This window comes from Myodes glareolus, chromosome 7, assembly GCF_982192425.1.
Source record: "Myodes glareolus chromosome 7, mMyoGla1.1, whole genome shotgun sequence".
Classification (NCBI taxonomy): Eukaryota; Metazoa; Chordata; class Mammalia; order Rodentia; family Cricetidae; genus Myodes; species Myodes glareolus.
The window spans coordinates 36,439,375-36,457,190 of record NC_142032.1 but is presented as its reverse complement, the minus strand read 5'-3'; the positions used below and the strand labels follow the sequence as shown (position 1 = coordinate 36,457,190).

The 17,816-nt window shown below is 48.6% G+C and overlaps 1 protein-coding gene across 1 annotated transcript; it reads left to right on the top strand.

Annotated features, from left to right (window-relative positions):
• Positions 1-4,251: 4,251 nt before the first annotated feature.
• Dmrt3 (doublesex and mab-3 related transcription factor 3) lies at positions 4,252-17,559 on the top strand. The gene is made up of 2 exons (XM_085693738.1): positions 4,252-5,044; positions 15,924-17,559. The coding sequence occupies exons 1-2, from the start codon at positions 4,576-4,578 to the stop codon at positions 16,883-16,885; spliced, it is 1,431 nt and encodes a 476-aa protein (XP_085549864.1). The 5' UTR covers positions 4,252-4,575; the 3' UTR covers positions 16,886-17,559.
• Positions 17,560-17,816: the final 257 nt, after the last annotated feature.

Below are 17,816 nucleotides of genomic sequence, written 5' to 3'. Positions count from 1 at the left end.
CAGTGGTCCTATGAAGGGCGCGGGTACCCCAGGCCCTGGTGGTTCTGGTGTTCCCCAATTTCGAACTCCTGGAGTAGAGTCCACTCTTCAACGGTGCTGGCAGCGCGCCTGTTCTTTCTGATTGGCTGCTGGCCCTGGTTCCCTACAGGGGAAGTTTCCCTCTGCTCTGCCTAGGTTTTATTTCGCTTCGCGAGAAGGGAGGAGGGATGGGATGGGGAGGAGTTGGGAGAGAATTTTCTGGAAAAAAAAAGTCGTGGAGAAGTCCACCTAGCGCTTCAGGCTAATGACCTACGGAAGGGAAACGTTTACTTTGTCCCTTGAACGTTACTCAAATTACCTGGCTCGGTTTTTTTGTTTTTTTTTTCAATCTTTGGTTATTAAAACTCTACAGAACGGCTGTGTAGTTGAGCTGTTATAAAGTCTACCTGTTATAAAGCTGTTATAAAGTTTACCTGGCAGGAGACCCGGTTCGCCCCCTAGACGCACACTAAAGCAAAAGGACCCTTCCAAAACAGTTTGAAAACTTGTTCCCCCGCCCAGGACGGTGTCTGTGTGGGGGTGCCAGAGAGGGTGTAGTCACCCGTCTGAAGACCCTTAGAAACCTTTGAGCGAGGTGATGCCAGGAGAAACACTCCCCCCCCCCCCCCCCCGAAAAGCTGAAACCAGGCAGTCTAGTTCAGGCTGAGTGTGAGGAATGTATCCCCAGGCCAGAGCCTTTGCTGGCTTGGAGAGTTCTAGAACTCGGATAGGGCAGCACACAGTGAGCCCTCTCTCCATCCAGAAGCTGAACGTCTTTTAGTCCAAAGAGAGCCAGCTCCTACTTCATGTCTTCTTCCCCACTGAGACAGTGTGGGTAGGTCCAGACCCTTTCTCCCTTTACTCAAGGCATCCCCCAGAGTCAGTAGTCCTCAACTGGTCGGGTCGCCAGAGAGGGGTTCCGGGGATACTATAAGGACTGAGTTTGGGGCTCTCGTCAATCAGTTGGGAGAGAACAAGGACATTACTGTCGCCTCAAAACCCCAGTCACCCCACCTTCCTTTAACTTGAAGCTGGCTAAAGAGAGATACCAAGAGACACTGACTGGGTGAGGGCAGACTGGCTTCTGCTAGGTTCCTGCGTAGGCAGAGGGGTGTCTTTTCTTCTGCCTGTACAGGTTTTTTTTTTTTCAATACGCTTACCCCCCCCCCCCGCACCTGTCACCACCGAAGTAACCCTGTTCGCGACATCGCCAACAAAATAGAAACTCCGACTTCCCCCTGCGTGAGAACACCGAACAGATGTCTCAGTGTGTCTTACATCCAACACAGTAAGTAATCGTCCTTTGATTGACTGTTGTTGGGTGGGAGGTGGACGACACCTATCAGGACCCCCAGATTTGAAATCAGACACCAGCACTTTCTCAACAAGAACTCTGGCCTTCAACACTGGCCTTCAGATATTCACGCCTCAAATCGCTGCGTTTGCTCCAGAAGGAGCAAGCGCATAGCCGGTTTTTTCCCCAACCCCATTCAGTATTAATACCTGCCATATCTTACCCTGTTAATTGTGGTTTGAAAACACTAGCGCTGCACCCAGAGGAGCTGGGAGTGGGTGTAGTCTAGTGAGGTTACTTTTGCTTGTAATCCTCCCCCTCCCTTTCCAATTTCTTTGATGATTTTTCCCATAAGTGCATAAGCTGCAGGGACTTAGTCAAGCAGGCCGCTCCTCCTAAATGTGATTCGGACCATATGCTTTCCACATTCATTCCCGCATGGGCTTTCTTCTCTGAACTAACTGCTAACACGTTATAGTCACCTTGAAATTTCCTCTGCTATTTTCCAATTAAAAGCTTAATAGCCCTGGAAACGGAGTTCATGTGGTGAAGTTTACCATAGCCCCTTGTTCTGAAAGGCTTTCTGCTGGGATCCCATTACGTGCTCGAATAAACCCTTTCTGCAAACAGAAATGGGACTCGGGGTTGTCAGGTGTTGGGTTACAATAGACTTTGAGGCAGGGGACATTTTACCAACATAAATACAAACCTGTCCCTATAGGGAGATGTTGTCAAATACTGGGATATGGAAAACATTCCCATCAAATATGAGAAAAGGATTACCGCGCTATATCAAATGAGTATTTAGATCTCAGCCCTCGATGTGCACTGGAGTGAAACCGGGGGCCCAGAACCAAATAATACCAGAATGTGTGAGTGGCACTGGGATGGGGTGGCTAGGTGACCCAGGAAGGAAAGGGGATTGCCTTGAGAATGAAAATGTCCCCCAAAACCTGGCCCAGAGCTCCTCTGCTTTCCTTCCTCGGAGAAACTCGTTACTCTTACATCCCCGCATCTCTTTGGCTGACCATTTAGGAGAAAGTCGGCTGTGAGAAAAGCCCATGGTCCTTGTGTTTCTGAGAGACAGATTCACAAACAGTGCAATCGTGTCCTTCACAGTTCGTGAGAAGCGACTCCTGTGGGCACCCGCTTTTCTGTTTCAGGCCCTATGATCCACGGGGGGGGGGGGGGCTCTGTCTCCCGTCCCCACAGTTTACGAAATTCCTTCCAGTTGCAGTTAAGAACCTGTTTTCCTGGCTAAGGATGGAAAGGGGTGAGATTAGGCGGGTGGGGTGTTTGGAAGGGCAAAAGAAGGGGGTATTGGCCCCATGCAGCTTGTGGGATGGTCTCTCGCAGGTAGCATTCGTATGTCAGCCGCCAAGAACTAACAAATCCTCCACGCGTCTGAAACCCGGGTGGCTAATGGTATCTTGGGAAAAAAGGTACGCAACTATGTTTATATTCCCCGTCCAAAGTTTCCTTTTCCGATCACTCTTACAGGCCGAGAGCTTGCTGCTTGACTGGGGGCGGTGCAGCCCTAGAATTCACAGCAAACCCAGACGACCAGCCGTGCTCTCCTTCTTGGCCGACTGTGGCACTGGAAAGCGACCTCCAGACGACTGTGGGCTCTGTGCAGTTCAGGGGTCAGGCTCTGCAACAGAGTCGTTCAGGTTAACTTTCATTCACACCGCGAAGAGGGGAGCTTCATGCAGGACTCAGGAGCCGCCAACTTCCAAGACTCCCATCGAGCTGTTAACCGGTTCTGAGCCTATGTTGTATCTTGATTTTTGTTTGGTGGTTTTCTTGGTGGGATGGGAGAAGGCAGCTTTCTCTATGCGTATGCAGTGGTAGCTGAAACTGGACAAACCAATACTGCAAACAAGCAAAAAATAATAGACAAAGTTTATGCCATCAAGACAAAAAAGGGTTTATGCGGTCATCTTATACATGAGCCTCTTCCCACTCTCAAAGATTTTTATTATAGGGTCCATTCCTTGTCTGTAAGTAAATCACAGCGCCTGTGGGATTTGAACTGGGCAATTCCGGAGCTCGTTTGTTGATTCAGTGATCGCTTGAAGGGGGTGGGGTGGGGTGGGAGAAGATCATACTGGGTAACTTAGGGGCCACTAACGTGTCTTTTCTTCCAAAAGTTTAAACCATGCTTAAAGAAAACATCCAAGAGAGCACTTCCCGACCTTCCAAGGCAGAGGTCTTTCAGGGCAGAGGTTGTTTATTTTAAAGACACAAGGAGGTAGGTGGAAAAAATAAAATTATCCAATAAAACGAGTTGTCTTCCTGAAGCCTGACAGATTTTTTTTTAAAAAAATAAACATTCATTTTCTTCTGCAGCAACGAAATAAAGACTAGATTGCAAAATGAAATGAAGAAAAGAGTCCCTCAAATTTCCGAATCATCACCACCCCTTTCACTTCTGACACCTCTTGTCACACACAGACTTGAAACCTAGTCCGCCCGAGGCCGACCTGCTGGGCACCCTCAGTTTCCTTGCAAACTCCGAATTGCTGAGGCCAAGTGTGGGTCTAGGGCTCAGTGCTTCCAGACAAGGCCTGGAGCATTGCGAAGAGGGTAGGCAGAGGCCTGCCCGCTGGCTTACAAACACCCACCCCCTTCCGATCCGCCCCCCCCCCCCCGCGCCCTCGCCCCCATCTGCCCAGCGCGCCGGGCGTACCGCAGCGGCGCAGTCCCTCCCGCCGCGGGAAGAGGTAGAGGAGGGGGGGGGGCTGTGAGCGCCCCCACTAGAGAGGCCGGACTGGTTGCAGGTGGCGAAGAAGGTGAGGTGCCGGAACCCGAGGGGTGCCCGGGGGGAGGAAAGCGTGTGTGGGGAGTGCAAGGAGGCTGGGACCCCAGGAGTGGGGGTGGCGGTGGGAGGGAGGAGGGGCGAGGGAGGGCGGCGGAAGAGGTGCTGGGTCCTGCCCGGGAGGAAGGGAACAGTAGAGGGGCTGGCTCAGACCGTAAGCAGTGCTCTCACCCGCTCTTTGCCGCGGCCGGAGAGTCTCGGCGTAGGAGGACCAGCGGGAGGAGCTTGCATCTTCAAGAGTCGGGGGACAGAGACGCGGCCAGCGTGGGGACAGGAGGGCCACCAGCCAGGCGGTTCAGGCAGCGAGCGCCTCCGGGGCCGGGGAGACTGCCTCGGTACCTGCGGCCGCCGCCGATCTTCCGAGGCCTCCGGGAACAGGCCTCCTAGCACCGCGGTCCAGCTCCTGTCGCCCTGCTGCCGCCGCCGGCCGGGGGGAGCCCTGGGCATGAACGGCTACGGCTCCCCCTACCTGTACATGGGCGGCCCGGTGTCGCAGCCGCCGCGGGCGCCCCTGCAGCGCACGCCTAAGTGCGCTCGCTGCCGGAACCACGGGGTGCTGTCCTGGCTCAAGGGCCACAAGCGCTACTGTCGCTTCAAGGACTGCACCTGCGAGAAATGCATCCTGATCATCGAGCGGCAGCGGGTCATGGCGGCTCAGGTGGCGCTTCGCCGGCAGCAGGCCAACGAGAGCCTGGAGAGCCTGATCCCGGACTCGCTGCGGGCTCTGCCAGGGCCACCGCCGCCGGGGGACGCCGCGGCCGCCGCCGCCTCGCAGACGTCGCCAGCCTCCCAACCGTCCCAGCCGCCAGCGCCAGCTCGTCCGGCCGCCGAGCTGGCTGCAGCCGCCGCGCTGCGCTGGACCAACGCCTCTGAGCCCCAGCCCGGGACGCTGCCTGCGCAGCTCGCCAAGCCAGGTGAGAGTGTCTGCGGGGCGGGAGTCAGCCGTGAGCAAGGAAACTTCGAGGGCCCTGGGGATCCGTGTGGAAGGCCGAGGGCAAGTGTGTGGGACGCTGACCGGGTTGGGCCTACCTCTCCAGCAGACACCCGTTCTTACTCCCCGGGAAAAGTGAGTCTGGAGAGTCTGAACCCGATGCCCGTGGAAGCTAGGAGCCGGTCAGAGAGGCCGGCCAAACAGCCTGGTCTCCCGGTGCCTTCTCTGGGTTGAAGGGGGAACTTAACGTCAATTTTGCAAACGATTTGTAAAACGGTGTCTGGGGAGGTACGCCTTTAAATACACCATGATGAAGCGGGTTTTTTCTCGGGGAGGGGGACTCTCATTTGGGGGTTAGCAGTCAGGGCCCAGTGCTTCGCTATTTCTTGGAGAATCTTGCCTTGGCCGGGACACGGGAGCAAAAAGGCTCTGTCTTTAAATTAAAGGAGCTCAGACGTGTTTTCAGCTAGGCTAAGAGAACTCAAGACTTAAAATTCGGTAGAAAAAAAATTGCCTTTTAAGAACTATAGATAAAAGGTCCCTGAAAGTCTTCAAAGTTAACTCCTTTGGCCGAACTACCTCTTTGGTCCTTTAATTTCCGCTTGAAGAAATTAAAAACAAAACGTGTCCTACAGTGGGGAAAACCTATCAAGTACTTTTCCAGGCTTGGGCGGGCTCGGCCCGCTGTGGAACAAGGGAGGGCTTTCTGGGCCCCCTTGCTTCCTTCTGTTCTCCTTCCTCTCTGACATACTTTTATTTGATGTGGGATGAGGTAATGAGGTGGGGGGAGGAATTCTGAGCTCTGAAATGGGCAGACACCGATGATTTTCATCTAATTCTGTCCTGGCTCTTTCCTGAGTCTGGCTGCCCCGGGTTTAAGCCTCTTCCCCACTTTTCTCGGAGGGAACTCCTGGCCTCTCTCAGCAACCAGAATTCAGCGGACATGAGTTCTGGGGTTTCTCCTCACTGAGGAAAGGTAGAAAGGAAACAACAAGCCCATCTCTTCTGAACGGGGTGCCCTGGAATTAAGAGTGAAAGGCCCCAGAACGCTGTGCTGAACTGCTGAAGATAAACACTCACTGGTGTGTGGTGAGGTAGGCCTGAAGTTCAGAAAGCAGTTTGCCTGTGTGGATATTTAACTACAAGGGGCATGTAAGCATTTCTCTGAAGCACCTCCCACAGGTCTCCCCATAGTTGTGAATTTGCCCTGGAGAAGCTAGAGGGAAGAGGGTTTTCTGATTTCCTCCTATCCTTCAGGTGAGACTAAGTAGGAGAATTTGGTCTCAGTTCTAGGATTGACTCCATGCTGCTACTGTCTTTTACTTTTCCATCCCAGTTTCCCTGGCTCTAGGACGGGAGTCCTCAAGAGTAGAGCAGAAATCTAAGTTAAAATTCGAGGTTTTTTGCAATGCCCATTATGAGCGCCTCTTGTAGTGCCGGAACCTTGAGTTCTGTGGTCTTTGTTCAAGAGGGGATTCCTTCAGCATCATGTGGACCTCCTCAGATTATCCTCTAACATTTATGTAGAGTCACAAAACCTAAAACAAGCTGAGAAAGACTTGGGTGCGGGCAACTAGGAGGCCACGCTGAAGCAACAGCAGGACCCAAGCTTTAGGAGAATGGAAAAGAGCCAAAGAATTTCAACTGGGCGAACCAGGCTCAGTCTTGTTTTCTCTCACTCTGCTTCCACTGCTGAATCCTCAGGGGTAGCCTGAGCCTCCAAACTGAGAACTAGTGATTGAGAGGGAAAGAAGAAAAAGAAGAAGACGAAGAAGAAGACGAAGATGAAGAAGAAGAAGAAGAAAAAGGGTGATTTCCAGAGACGAAGCTGTAAGGGAACAAGGGTTCAGTTCCCAGCTGGTCACAACACATCTTTGAACATTCACCAACTTTTGTTTCCTTTCAATTGCATTCCTTTAAGGAAAAAAAAAAAAAAACCCTTGGGGGAGGTTTATCAAACAAAACTGGTTATGATTTTTTTTTCACTAGGAACACAAACAAATGGGTTGGTTCTATGCAACGCATAAGAAGGCGACTCTGTTGGGCATCAACATTAAAATTAATTAAAACAACATTGAAATGGGGCAGTCAAATTAAAACTCCTGGCTGAGGCCGCCTGCTGCTGTGCTCCTGTACGTCTTTGCAATGTGTTTGTGTGTGTCGTGCCGTGCATCGTTAGAAGCATATTAGATCTTCCTGGATAAGTTAGTCTATTCCGTAGAGATCTTCCTGGATAAGTTAGTCTATTCCGTAGAGAGGAAGTGGGACCTGAGGTGGAAGGGCTGCCGTCCTGCTCAGCTCCAGTCTCTAGCAGTCAGCTAGCAAACTGCGCAAATCTGCTCCTTCCTAGTTAAGGATTTTGAGAACCTGCTTGGACTATTTTTTATTTTATTTTATTTTATTTTTTGCCGGGCAGAGGGCCTCCCTTACATAGCTATGAAGTGGGTTGTTCTCGAAAACGAACACAGGTGCACGGAGTCGGGAGTCGTCCCTTCTCTGAATCCGTGAGAAAAGCACAGGCCTTAAGAGGGTTGTTGACTAGGCATCATGGGAGAATCCCCACACAGTTCAGGGGGAGACTTGTGAACACCAAAACTGGGTTTTCTAACTGCAGGAAATCTTTCTGTAATCTTCCCTTCAGTTGTCTGAGTTTGAGCACTGCTTTCAAATGTGAATTTAAGATCCTTCTGACTGCCCTGGCTACGGATTGAAATATTTCTTTAAATTGCAGTCTTTTCCTGCCTCGGTTACCTTCTCTGACTGACCTGTAGTTAATTAGATTTTGATTGTGCCCCAGTTTCTAACTTACCCTTTCTCTATAAATACTGTGGAACTCACCTGCTCCACTCCCTTTCTGTCACCTCCGTCCCTGTTGCTGGAAGCCTAGCCTCTCACAGCTGTCTGGGCTTCTGATTCAGCAGCCTCATCCAGTCAAGCCAGCTTTTCCGGACCCTGGACGCTGGGCTCGGGAGATGAGGGAATTTCAGGGTCATGGCCAAGGTGAGAAGCTGCAATCACAGGTCCCTTGTAGCTGGCTTCCTCATCTCAGACTTTTCTTCTAGAGGAGGATACTGGGTGGCCATAGGAAAGATCTGTGGCTGGATAATCCTCTTTGGTCTCTCTCCTCTCTCTCTCTCTCTCTCTCTCTCTCTCTCTCTCTCTCTCTCTCTCTCTCTCATACACACACACACACACACACACACACACACACACACAATGATGTTATATACATTTATAATCAGTTCTTTTAAATGCTCTTGCAGGAAGCTTTTGGTTAGGGGTTGAACAGGAAAATGAGGTGTCCTTTATTATGAAAAATAGCAAACATGGCAGCTAGAGAGAGTTGCTTTCGGGAACTTGACTTTATTTTGCCTCCTACTGAAGCACGTTCATGATTGCTCTGGCTTCCAGCTCCAGTGCGATCTGAACTGCTCAGTCTGTTTCCTTAGCTGTCTTGTTTTGTTTTTTTTTTTAAATTCTACCAGAGAAATAGTTGGTCATGTGTGTTAATGGCAAACTCATGAAAACCAGATAAAGAAATCTTGTCTGACTGTGCACCCAGAGCAAGGAAGAATCTGAGGTTAATTAAAAGTCACCTGGGACATATACCTATGGATCGCAAAGCTTATCTGGCTTTAGGATGGCTTGATTTAAAGCAAAGGGCCTTAAGAAAAGCTACATAAAAAGAAATAAGGGGACAGCATTACTGTCCCTTGAACCTTTTCTTTAGAGATGGCTTTGGGGTAAAGAATCTAATCCTCACCTTGCTAGGATGAGCTAGTTGCAGTGAGGTGGGGGCAAAGACCAAAGACAGGAGGCTGGCCTCTCTGGTGGCCCTGTCCCTGGATGAGGTGGCAAGGATCTCAGGAGAGGCTTACAGTGGCCATCTGGGCCTGTGGCTTCCCTGTGGCAGCCCAGGAGGTTGTCTACTCACTCCCTCCACAGCTCCCTTCCTCACCTGAGGACTCAAGCTTGGGGTTGGGGAGCCCTTCCTTCTCAGTCCCCTGGGCCTAGGCTCCCTCCCTGCTTCTTCCTGGTTTGGCCTACCCCCAGGGGCATTGAAATGTTAATGTCATTGGAGCCTAGGGCGCAGTTGAAGGCAAAATGATAGCACTCCTGTAGGAACCAGAGTCTGTGCCAGTCAGGTCAGGGGGCCCCCCCAGCCTGCTCCTGACATTTGTAACTCTGGAGGATGGCAGTACTCCCCACTTACACCCAACTTTTCCTTTCCCTGATGGATGAACGCCAGGGTTTAAAAGATTACAGTAATCACAGGAGGACAGTGTAAATCGAATCTGATAGCAATAACTTTTGGAGAAGGTCAGGCTCAAGTGAAATGTTACCAAGCAACAGGCATTTTGTTTGCAAAATACAATCAAAGAGCATTGATGAGAAATTCTTTTCTGCAGCGAGTCAGCACTTTCTTTTAACAGCCTTACAGAGGGAAGGGGGGTAAATCTTCATAAATCAAAGGCCCTGCAGGACTTGGAACCTTTGCTGGTGAATCTGTTGCATTTCTTCCTGACAGGGAGGAAGAGTGCCCAGTGAGGACCATGTGCCTGCCTCCCATCCTTCCTCCCACCATCCCTTCCCTCCCTCCTTCCCTCCCTCCCTCCCTCCCTCCTTCCTTCCACCTTTTAACCTGCTGCAACCCCTTCTAGCCCTAAGCCACCCAGGTACTTGGAGCCTCTCTGTGTAGCCTTGATGATATGGAAGGCCAGGTGTTCTGACACACAGCACCTCCGCTGTCCACTGGCCCAAACAACACACTCTACCTTTCTGAGAAGGAGGATTAAGGTAGAGGGGTAGGTGACAGTTTCTATTTTGTTGTTTGGTTAAACCAATTTTAAAACGCGCAGTTGCCCTCCAAATAATGGTGCAGTGTGAACAACTGAGAACATTAACTCTTGATGACAGTTCCTAGTCAGGCTTGGATTTCCAGCTGACATCAGTGCTCTTCTGTTTTCCAGCAATTGTTGCTGTGTTTCACTCAGTGTCTTCATGTGTGAATACTTATAATATTTCCTCCTGTGTGAAGATGTCACAGCCTGGCCTGCTCCTAGCCCCTGTACAGCTTGCTGTGTTCTATTGTAAAATCCCACCAACTCAGCAGATGCTTTGGGGTTTTGCAAAAGATTAGTTACCTGGAAGCCCCTGTGGCCAAGGCAATGCTGTGGTCACCTGTGTATAATCTTCCCCAGCCCAGTACCTAGCTAGGGGTCTAAGGGATTTGTGGGGATTTGTTAAGTAGATGGATAAACAAGTAGTCGGCTGCACTTTGTAAATAGCAGCTGGACAGGAAGGTTTCTAGATTTCTCCTCTGCCTTTTGAAAGCTTCTGCCTCCTAAGAAAGAGATCAGACTGGATGTTTGTAAGGCCCATCAAGTCTACAACTGCAAACTATACTTCCTTCAGCCCACCAGCCTAAGCAACACGTCCCTCCCAAATCTTCAGGTTCCAGAATCTCAGACTTAGGAAACTCATGTCGTAGGCCCTCAAGTGCTAGGACTGTACGACCAGGCTAGGTTAAGAAAATCATCTTGAATCCTTTTTTATACAGTGTTAAACCAGTGTTGATTTTTTTTTTTTTACAAGGCAAACCATGAGTGCCTTCATGTGGGCACACACGCAAAAATTTTAGAACGAGATTATTATTCCCACTTAGTTCAAATTTCTGCTTATCCAGTTTTTAATGATTCCTCACTCCTAGTGTGAGATTAATAGGAAGCATGAAATGCTGCTTGGTTGAATGTTTGGCCCAGGAAGCCTCTGCATGACTCCTGCTATTGCAATGTAGACTGGCGTCCTTTGGAAGTGACCCACGTGGACCTACCTAGAGGTCTATGTCCCCAAAATCACAGGAGCAGATGAGATCCGACAATCTACATTCTACATGCGTGGCCCCCTTGTGGGGAGGGTGAGCGCTGTGACTTCTGGGTTATGAGAATCCTGCCATTGCTTTTGTCTCCTTCTAGGTGGTGGGTGGATCGAGGCCTCGTGCACTGATTGGCTAGAATGTAGAAACCCAGTGACAGCAAAGTCAGAACAATTTCTCGTGTTTGTGTGCTTGAGCATAATGTTTGTTTCACACATATAGCCGGCTTTTTAAAAACTATCTGAATACATCTTTTTTATAAAAAAGTTGTGGATATGAAGGAATTCAAAGAAAGTTAGATGGTTCAAATTATAAGTTTTATACTGGAAGAGACTTTCATATGTTCATTTTTTCTCCTTAAAATTCAAAACAAAGAAAGTATAGTTGTCGTCATATAGCACATGTGTCATCGCACGGCACATGTGTCATCATACAGGACATGTGTCATCATACGACACACGTGTCATCGCACAACACACATGTCATCACACGACACATGTGTCATCGTATGGTACATGTGTCATATGACACACATGCTTAGAAGGCGTAGACATTGTTTTCCAAAGAAAATGTGTTCTCCTAAACTGAAGCTCTTATAAACCGGATGAAGAGTTTGTTTCTGAATGGAATGTATTTCTGCTTCATGGGCTATGAAATGAAAGTTTGGATATTTGGTAATATTCATTTTTTATACATTATTTAAAAAGCATGCCCTCACTTGTAGTGACTGGCCTGTCATAACAGAAAAATCATGCTACGATTTCATCTATTCTTTGTCAGGTGTTTTTGCCTTCTTGCATGGTATACAGAGTTAAAACTGTCAGTGGGAAATATGCCTCCTCTCCTTGTGTTCTGATTAGAGTCTCGTCTTCTGTACAGCGGAAGGCAGAGCGTTGTGGGAATATTTCCTGTTTCATTTTCTCGGCTGAAGTCCTGTTTCTGTATCTAGAAAGGCCTTTGCGCTTTAGACAAACTCAAATGATTTCTACAGTTTATTTAGGGGGGAAAAACCTGGGAATGTAAAGAAATACCTGTTATTAAATTATTCTTTATCGCCGAGCTTAAATTCCACCCTCTGTAATTATTTGTGAGAGTCTGTGTTTATAGGAGTTTGCAGTGCCTTTAGTTGAGGTACAATAGTAGACGTCATAGTGTCCCTAAATTACAGGGACTGTCTAGTCTGCTTTTCCAAAATTAATTTTGGGTGAGGAGTTTGTCTGGGGGTCTTGAGGTCCGTCATTCTTAGCTCTGTTTTTGTTTCTTTGTTTTTGGTTTGATTTGGTCTGCTGTTGTTGTTGTTGTTTTGTTTTTACGAGACAGGATTTCTCTGTGTAGCCCTGGCTGTCCTGGTCGCTTCATAGACCAGACTGGTCTTGAATTCAGAGATCCACCCACCTTGGCCTTGGCTCTGTTTTGAAACCCAGCGCCCTTGGGTGCTGGTGGACATCCGGCTTATACTTACCTCTCTCAAGACTTCGTGTTTCCTCTGGTGTATGAACCTGCTTCTCTTTCTCACTGGCCCATGCTCCCCTGGGAACCCAGCATAAATGGTGCTGAGCTCAGTTGATTAGAAAACCCTTAGTTCATGCATTGATTCCCAGGCTTCCTACCAGCTTTCCCCAGTTAGCCATCGTTTGCACACTGAGATTGGGAGGCTGATGAGCCCAGAAATCTCCCAAGAGTGTGGATGACTCAGCACAGGCCTCCTCTGCTCCTGGAGAAATGCCCCACAGTGTACAGTACACTGGCATGTCTAGGTGTCAGGGGCAAAGGACGACACAGAGGGGAGGATGGCTTCATCATCACTTGTCATTTGGAGCCTCCCAGTGACTGAAAACGCTGGCAGCCATGTAAGGTTGCATGAGGTGTGTTCTGCAGAACTTGGAGAACAGTATGAAGGTAGAGCTGTGTCCTGTTCATGTTAGAATCCTGCCCTTCAGTCCCTGGTTGATTGGGACACTGTATCCGCTGCCACCTTGAGAAACATAGATTTTTTTTTTTTAATGATGTAGGTATTTTTGAGTAGTCAGAGCATTGATCCTAATTCTCCCTCACTAACCTTCTGGTCCTGCGGTTACCTGGAGCCTGACGTGAGCTGATGAAACGGCTTTTCCTGAGACACTTCAGTGTTTGGCTTTGTTCAGGGCAGGGGAAATTTCACCTTTTAAAACATGAAGCTTTCCCCATTTCCGTTAAGGACCGCAATGTTGTGGGCTCTCCAGGTGGGTAGATTGCTCCCCAAAGTGTATGCTCTTCATTCCCATTTCTCTGCAAAAACAAAGCAAACAGCGAGCGGAGACGAGCTTCACCATCAGCAGATTGCTGTGATATTCTGCCATGCTTTTCCTGCTTGATGGTAAAATAGACATAACAGATTTTACCATTTACCATTTTTTGGGTGTCACAACTTGGTGGCATTAAAGGCGTTTATGATGCTTTAAAACAGTCCCCACAATCCATGCAGAACCTTTCCTACCCTTGACTGAAACTCCATATTCATCAAATAGTAACCCCCTCTCCATTCCTCTGGAGCTACCTCTACTGTCTCTTCATCCATCCTAAGTATCTTGTAGAAGTGAAATCACACCATCTTTTTTTGTGGCCAGCTTATTTATTTAGACTACTGTTAAGGTGCATGTAGCAGCTATCAGAATTTCATTCCTCTATGAGGCAGGATAATATTCCATTTTATTTATCCCTCCATCTATTGGTGAACATGTGGGTTGCTCCAGCCTCAGGAATTGGAGTCCTGTATTTGATGCTTCCCATACTATGCCTGGCCCTGTTTGCTCTCTGTCCAGCATGTGCGTCTCCTTTTCCCAAGTTAGTAAGTTCTCTGAACTTAAGCTTCTTGCTATTTTCCACGTTTTTTATTCCGTTTCCTTGTTTTGGCCTATTGCAGGTCAATAAATACTTGACGCTAATAATAGATCATAAAAACTCAATTTAGATGCCTAGAGATGTAGGGCACTTTAAGCATCATATCTGTATTGCCTGCAGGAAAGTATTGAACTTATTTTTCCAAGTGCCATTGATCAGGGGTCAAAATCTAACTGGGTGCCCATTTCAGAGTGAACACACTGTCACCGCCCACCCCTTCCTTCTCCAGGTTTAGGAACAGAGTCATAGCTGAGTTATATATGGGGTCACGAGTCAGGGGAATCCCTGGATGTAGGCTGGTTAGAATATAAATCTCCATGACCTTTTTGTTTGTTTTTTTGTCTTGTGTTTCAAGGACGTGGAATTCAAATAGCTCAATAACTGGGAGATGAAAGCTGGGCCTGTTGTCTTAGGAAGCAGTAGGAGAGGAGATGTTAAATTTCTCTTGTAAAACCAGGTCTTTGGTGAATCCCAGAGTCACTGTTGAAAGCAAAGGGGGGATTCATTGTGTAGACTACAAATGAGCCCCACAATAGAAGCCTAATAGTTTTTAATTGAGAAAAAAAAAACAGTGTAGTGAAAGTGAATTGGGATAACTATGAATTTGTAGTAGATGTGGTTGAATGTTATGTGATTTATTGTAATTTAAGAATGTTTAAAAACACACATTTGGCAATGGGTGTTCATTGGCTTTTCATGTACTTAAGATACCTGTAGTATTAGAAACATGTCTATCAATGGGCCTTTGTGTTAAGCTCTTAAAGTAAACAACAACAGGTAGGAGGGATGGCTTCTAGAAACTTCTTTGATGAAATTTCACCTTTGGCTATCTGCACACAATCTGGTTTGCCCACAGAGAGGCCTACAATGAGGCTATTCAGGCCTGAAGAGAAAACACAGATCCACATAGCTCACAACCTGACTACTGCCTCCCTGGGAGTGGTTTTCTGCTCTTTGTCTTGCAGACCAGTTACTCTGGATTAAGCAGCCACAACTAGCACATTATTTTTTTTTTTAAGGATAAAAATCTATTTGTATGAAGTTCGCTAAAAAAAAAAAAACCAAAAACAAAACTATGTTCCTTTATTGACAGCTCTGTTAGAATTTACTATGAAACCCAAAGTACTCTCGCCTCTCCCTTTTGCTTATTTAGTGCGGCAAAGCTGCTTTCCTGGGTACTGTCTTTTTCGGTTAAAACTGGCAACTGGCCTGTTTCATAGCAAGTCTCGGCTCTATGAAGGTGTTCTTTGTCATCCTTCCCCCTTCAAGTAGAATTTGGAATGTTGGACATAGGTCCTTTCCACAGACTTTACTGACACACCGGTTCACACAAAGGCGTCCATTCACCTCTTGCCACACATGGTGGCTGGACAGGGATCTCTCTGCAGCTCTCAAACCTTCCAGCCATTTCTTTCTCTTCTCTCGCACCTGTCTGTCATCCAGAATTCAGACTGACTTTGTTTGACCTTTAGTACAGGTCAGCTGCGTTTGCCTGGCTCTTCCGTGACTTTTTACAAGTGATCACAAGGGTTGTATTTATCGCTTGCTTAGAAACTATACCAACTAATTATTGTACATGGTAACCTGGTTAAAAGGGGGAAAAATCCTGTCAGAATCACAAGTCCTATTTATATTATATTATTATATTATATTATATAAATATATATTATAACATAAAACCAGCCTCATGGGAAGCGGGTGTGATTTTTAAAGTGCCCTACTGGGTGGTGTATACCAGGTGGTGATGACCAGAGCCCCTTCAGTGGCCTTCTTCTGTGTTCTGCCCTGGTTCTGAGCCTCGCAGCCCCTCTGAATGGGTAGCTAATGCTGTATACTCCAAGCTTTTGGAGGTTACTGGCTTATGTGGTCCTTCTGTGTTTAAGACGAGCCTCCTCTCCTACCGCATTCCAAGAAAACCCTGACTGAGCCATCCTCTTTTGCCGACCCCACTTGCCCACCCCCATTTGCCAATAGTTTTTGCCTTCTTTAAAGACTGGAAGCGTGTTATGACCCCTCGAGCCAAACTTCCTCATCCCAGAAGTCTGTGTTACGTTCGAAGCCGAGCACAACAGGAAGGGATTAACCCAGCTGTTCTCTTGTCTTCCAGATCTGACCGAAGAGCGACTTGGGGACAGCAGTTCCGCAGACAACGCAGCGGAGACCTTCAGTGACAAAGACACCGACCAGAGGAGCTCCCCGGATGTGGTCAAAGGCAAGAACTGCTTCACTCCAGAGAGCCCCGAGATTGTGTCCGTGGATGAAGGGGGTTACGCCGTGCAGAAAAACGGGGGCAACCCAGAGAGCTGCCCCGACAGCCCCAAGTACCACGCGGAGCAGAGCCACCTTCTGATCGAGGGCCCATCGGGGACCGTCTCTCTGCCCTTCAGCTTGAAAGCCAACCGGCCACCCCTGGAAGTGTTGAAGAAAATCTTCCCCAACCAGAAGCCCACTGTGCTGGAGCTCATCCTGAAAGGCTGCGGGGGCGACCTGGTTAGTGCGGTGGAGGTCCTGCTGTCCAGTCGGTCCTCGGCTGCCGGGGCGGAGCGGACGGCCGAAGAGAGCCTCGTGCTGCCCTCCAGCGGCCACATCTTTGAACACACGCTAGGCTCCTACCCCATCTCTTCCTCCAAGTGGTCGGTGGGCTCCGCCTTCCGAGTCCCCGACACCTTGCGCTTTTCGGCGGACTCCAGCAACGTGGTCCCCAACCCCTTGGCCGTGCCCCTGCAGCATCCTTTTCCCCAGCCACCCCGGTATCCACTGATGCTGAGGAATACTTTGGCCAGAAACCAATCGAGCCCCTTTTTGCCCAACGATGTCACCCTGTGGAACACCATGACGCTGCAGCAGCAGTACCAGCTGAGGTCCCAGTATGTCAGCCCCTTCCCTAGTAACTCCACCAGCGTCTTCCGGAGCTCGCCCGTGCTCTCCTCCCGCACCACGGAGGACCCTCGGATCTCCATCCCCGACGATGGGTGTCCAATCGTGACAAAGCAGCCCATCTACACAGAGGATGACTATGACGAGAGATCCGATTCCTCGGACTCCAGAATACTCAACACATCATCCTAAAGTGGGTGGTGACCAGGTGACATTTTGAGTGTGCTGGAACCCTGCCCCTCCCCCCAGGAGAGTCCACTGATACTGTATACTCTTTCCTCCTGTTTGACGAAGTGACTGTGCTTGATAGTCTATACATTAGCAATAAAAACATAACTTATGTAATTTCCTGCACTTCACTGGAAAATGCCAAATCGGTCTGCTCTGTGGATTTAGCGCCCAGTGTTATAAATGAATCTAAAGCTATGGGCTGCCTGGGGAAGCTGGGCCTGAGGGAGATTTAGCTGGAGGGTCAGCTTTACTCCTGAATTCATCCTGGAATGTTAAGTGACATAGTGTACTTGAATGCAATTTTGTAAAAGAGGAGTCCTCAGGATACCGGAAACCTCAGGGAGTGGTTCGGTTGCCGCCCGACTCCGAACAGGGACCTATCACTCCCATTCCTAAGAGAGACTGTACCTCAGAACAGAGCGGACTGCTCAGACGCTTATTTAAGCTTGGACAGTTTTCAGAGACAAACTCCATTAAGAATTATTCCTTTCACGTGGCTGAATCGAAACACGTGTCATGTCAATATAAAACCAATCCCAGCTGTGACCTGCATGAGCTGTCTGGTGAAATGGGCACAAGCTTAAGCTTTCGTCAGGTTAATGTAGCATGCTAAGGACGCTAGAAAAATAAACTAAGGAGATGGCCTTGGTTGATGTCTTTTCTACGTGTGGAAGGAAGAGCCCCCCCACCCCCCCGAACCTCGGGTAAAAGGTCTCTACTAATGCGTGCGTCTGAAACTAAGACACCATTCAATGAGATCCGTCTTAAACTGGGCATATCCTGTAGTGGTGGAGCCTGGTGGTTGTAAGCCCTGGCTCACTTCCTAGCATGCCAAACCAAACCACACCACAGCAAGAAGACACAGTAAAGATGAAAAACTACAGTGTTCAAC

Bases quoted from the DNA above. Each gene is read 5' to 3' on its own strand.
- Dmrt3 (XM_085693738.1), top strand. From the start codon at position 4,576: ATGAACGGCTACGGCTCCCCCTACCTGTACATGGGCGGCCCGGTGTCG. The intron at 5,045-15,923 runs GTGAGAGTGTCT...CTTGTCTTCCAG, and splicing joins TGCGCAGCTCGCCAAGCCAG to ATCTGACCGAAGAGCGACTT.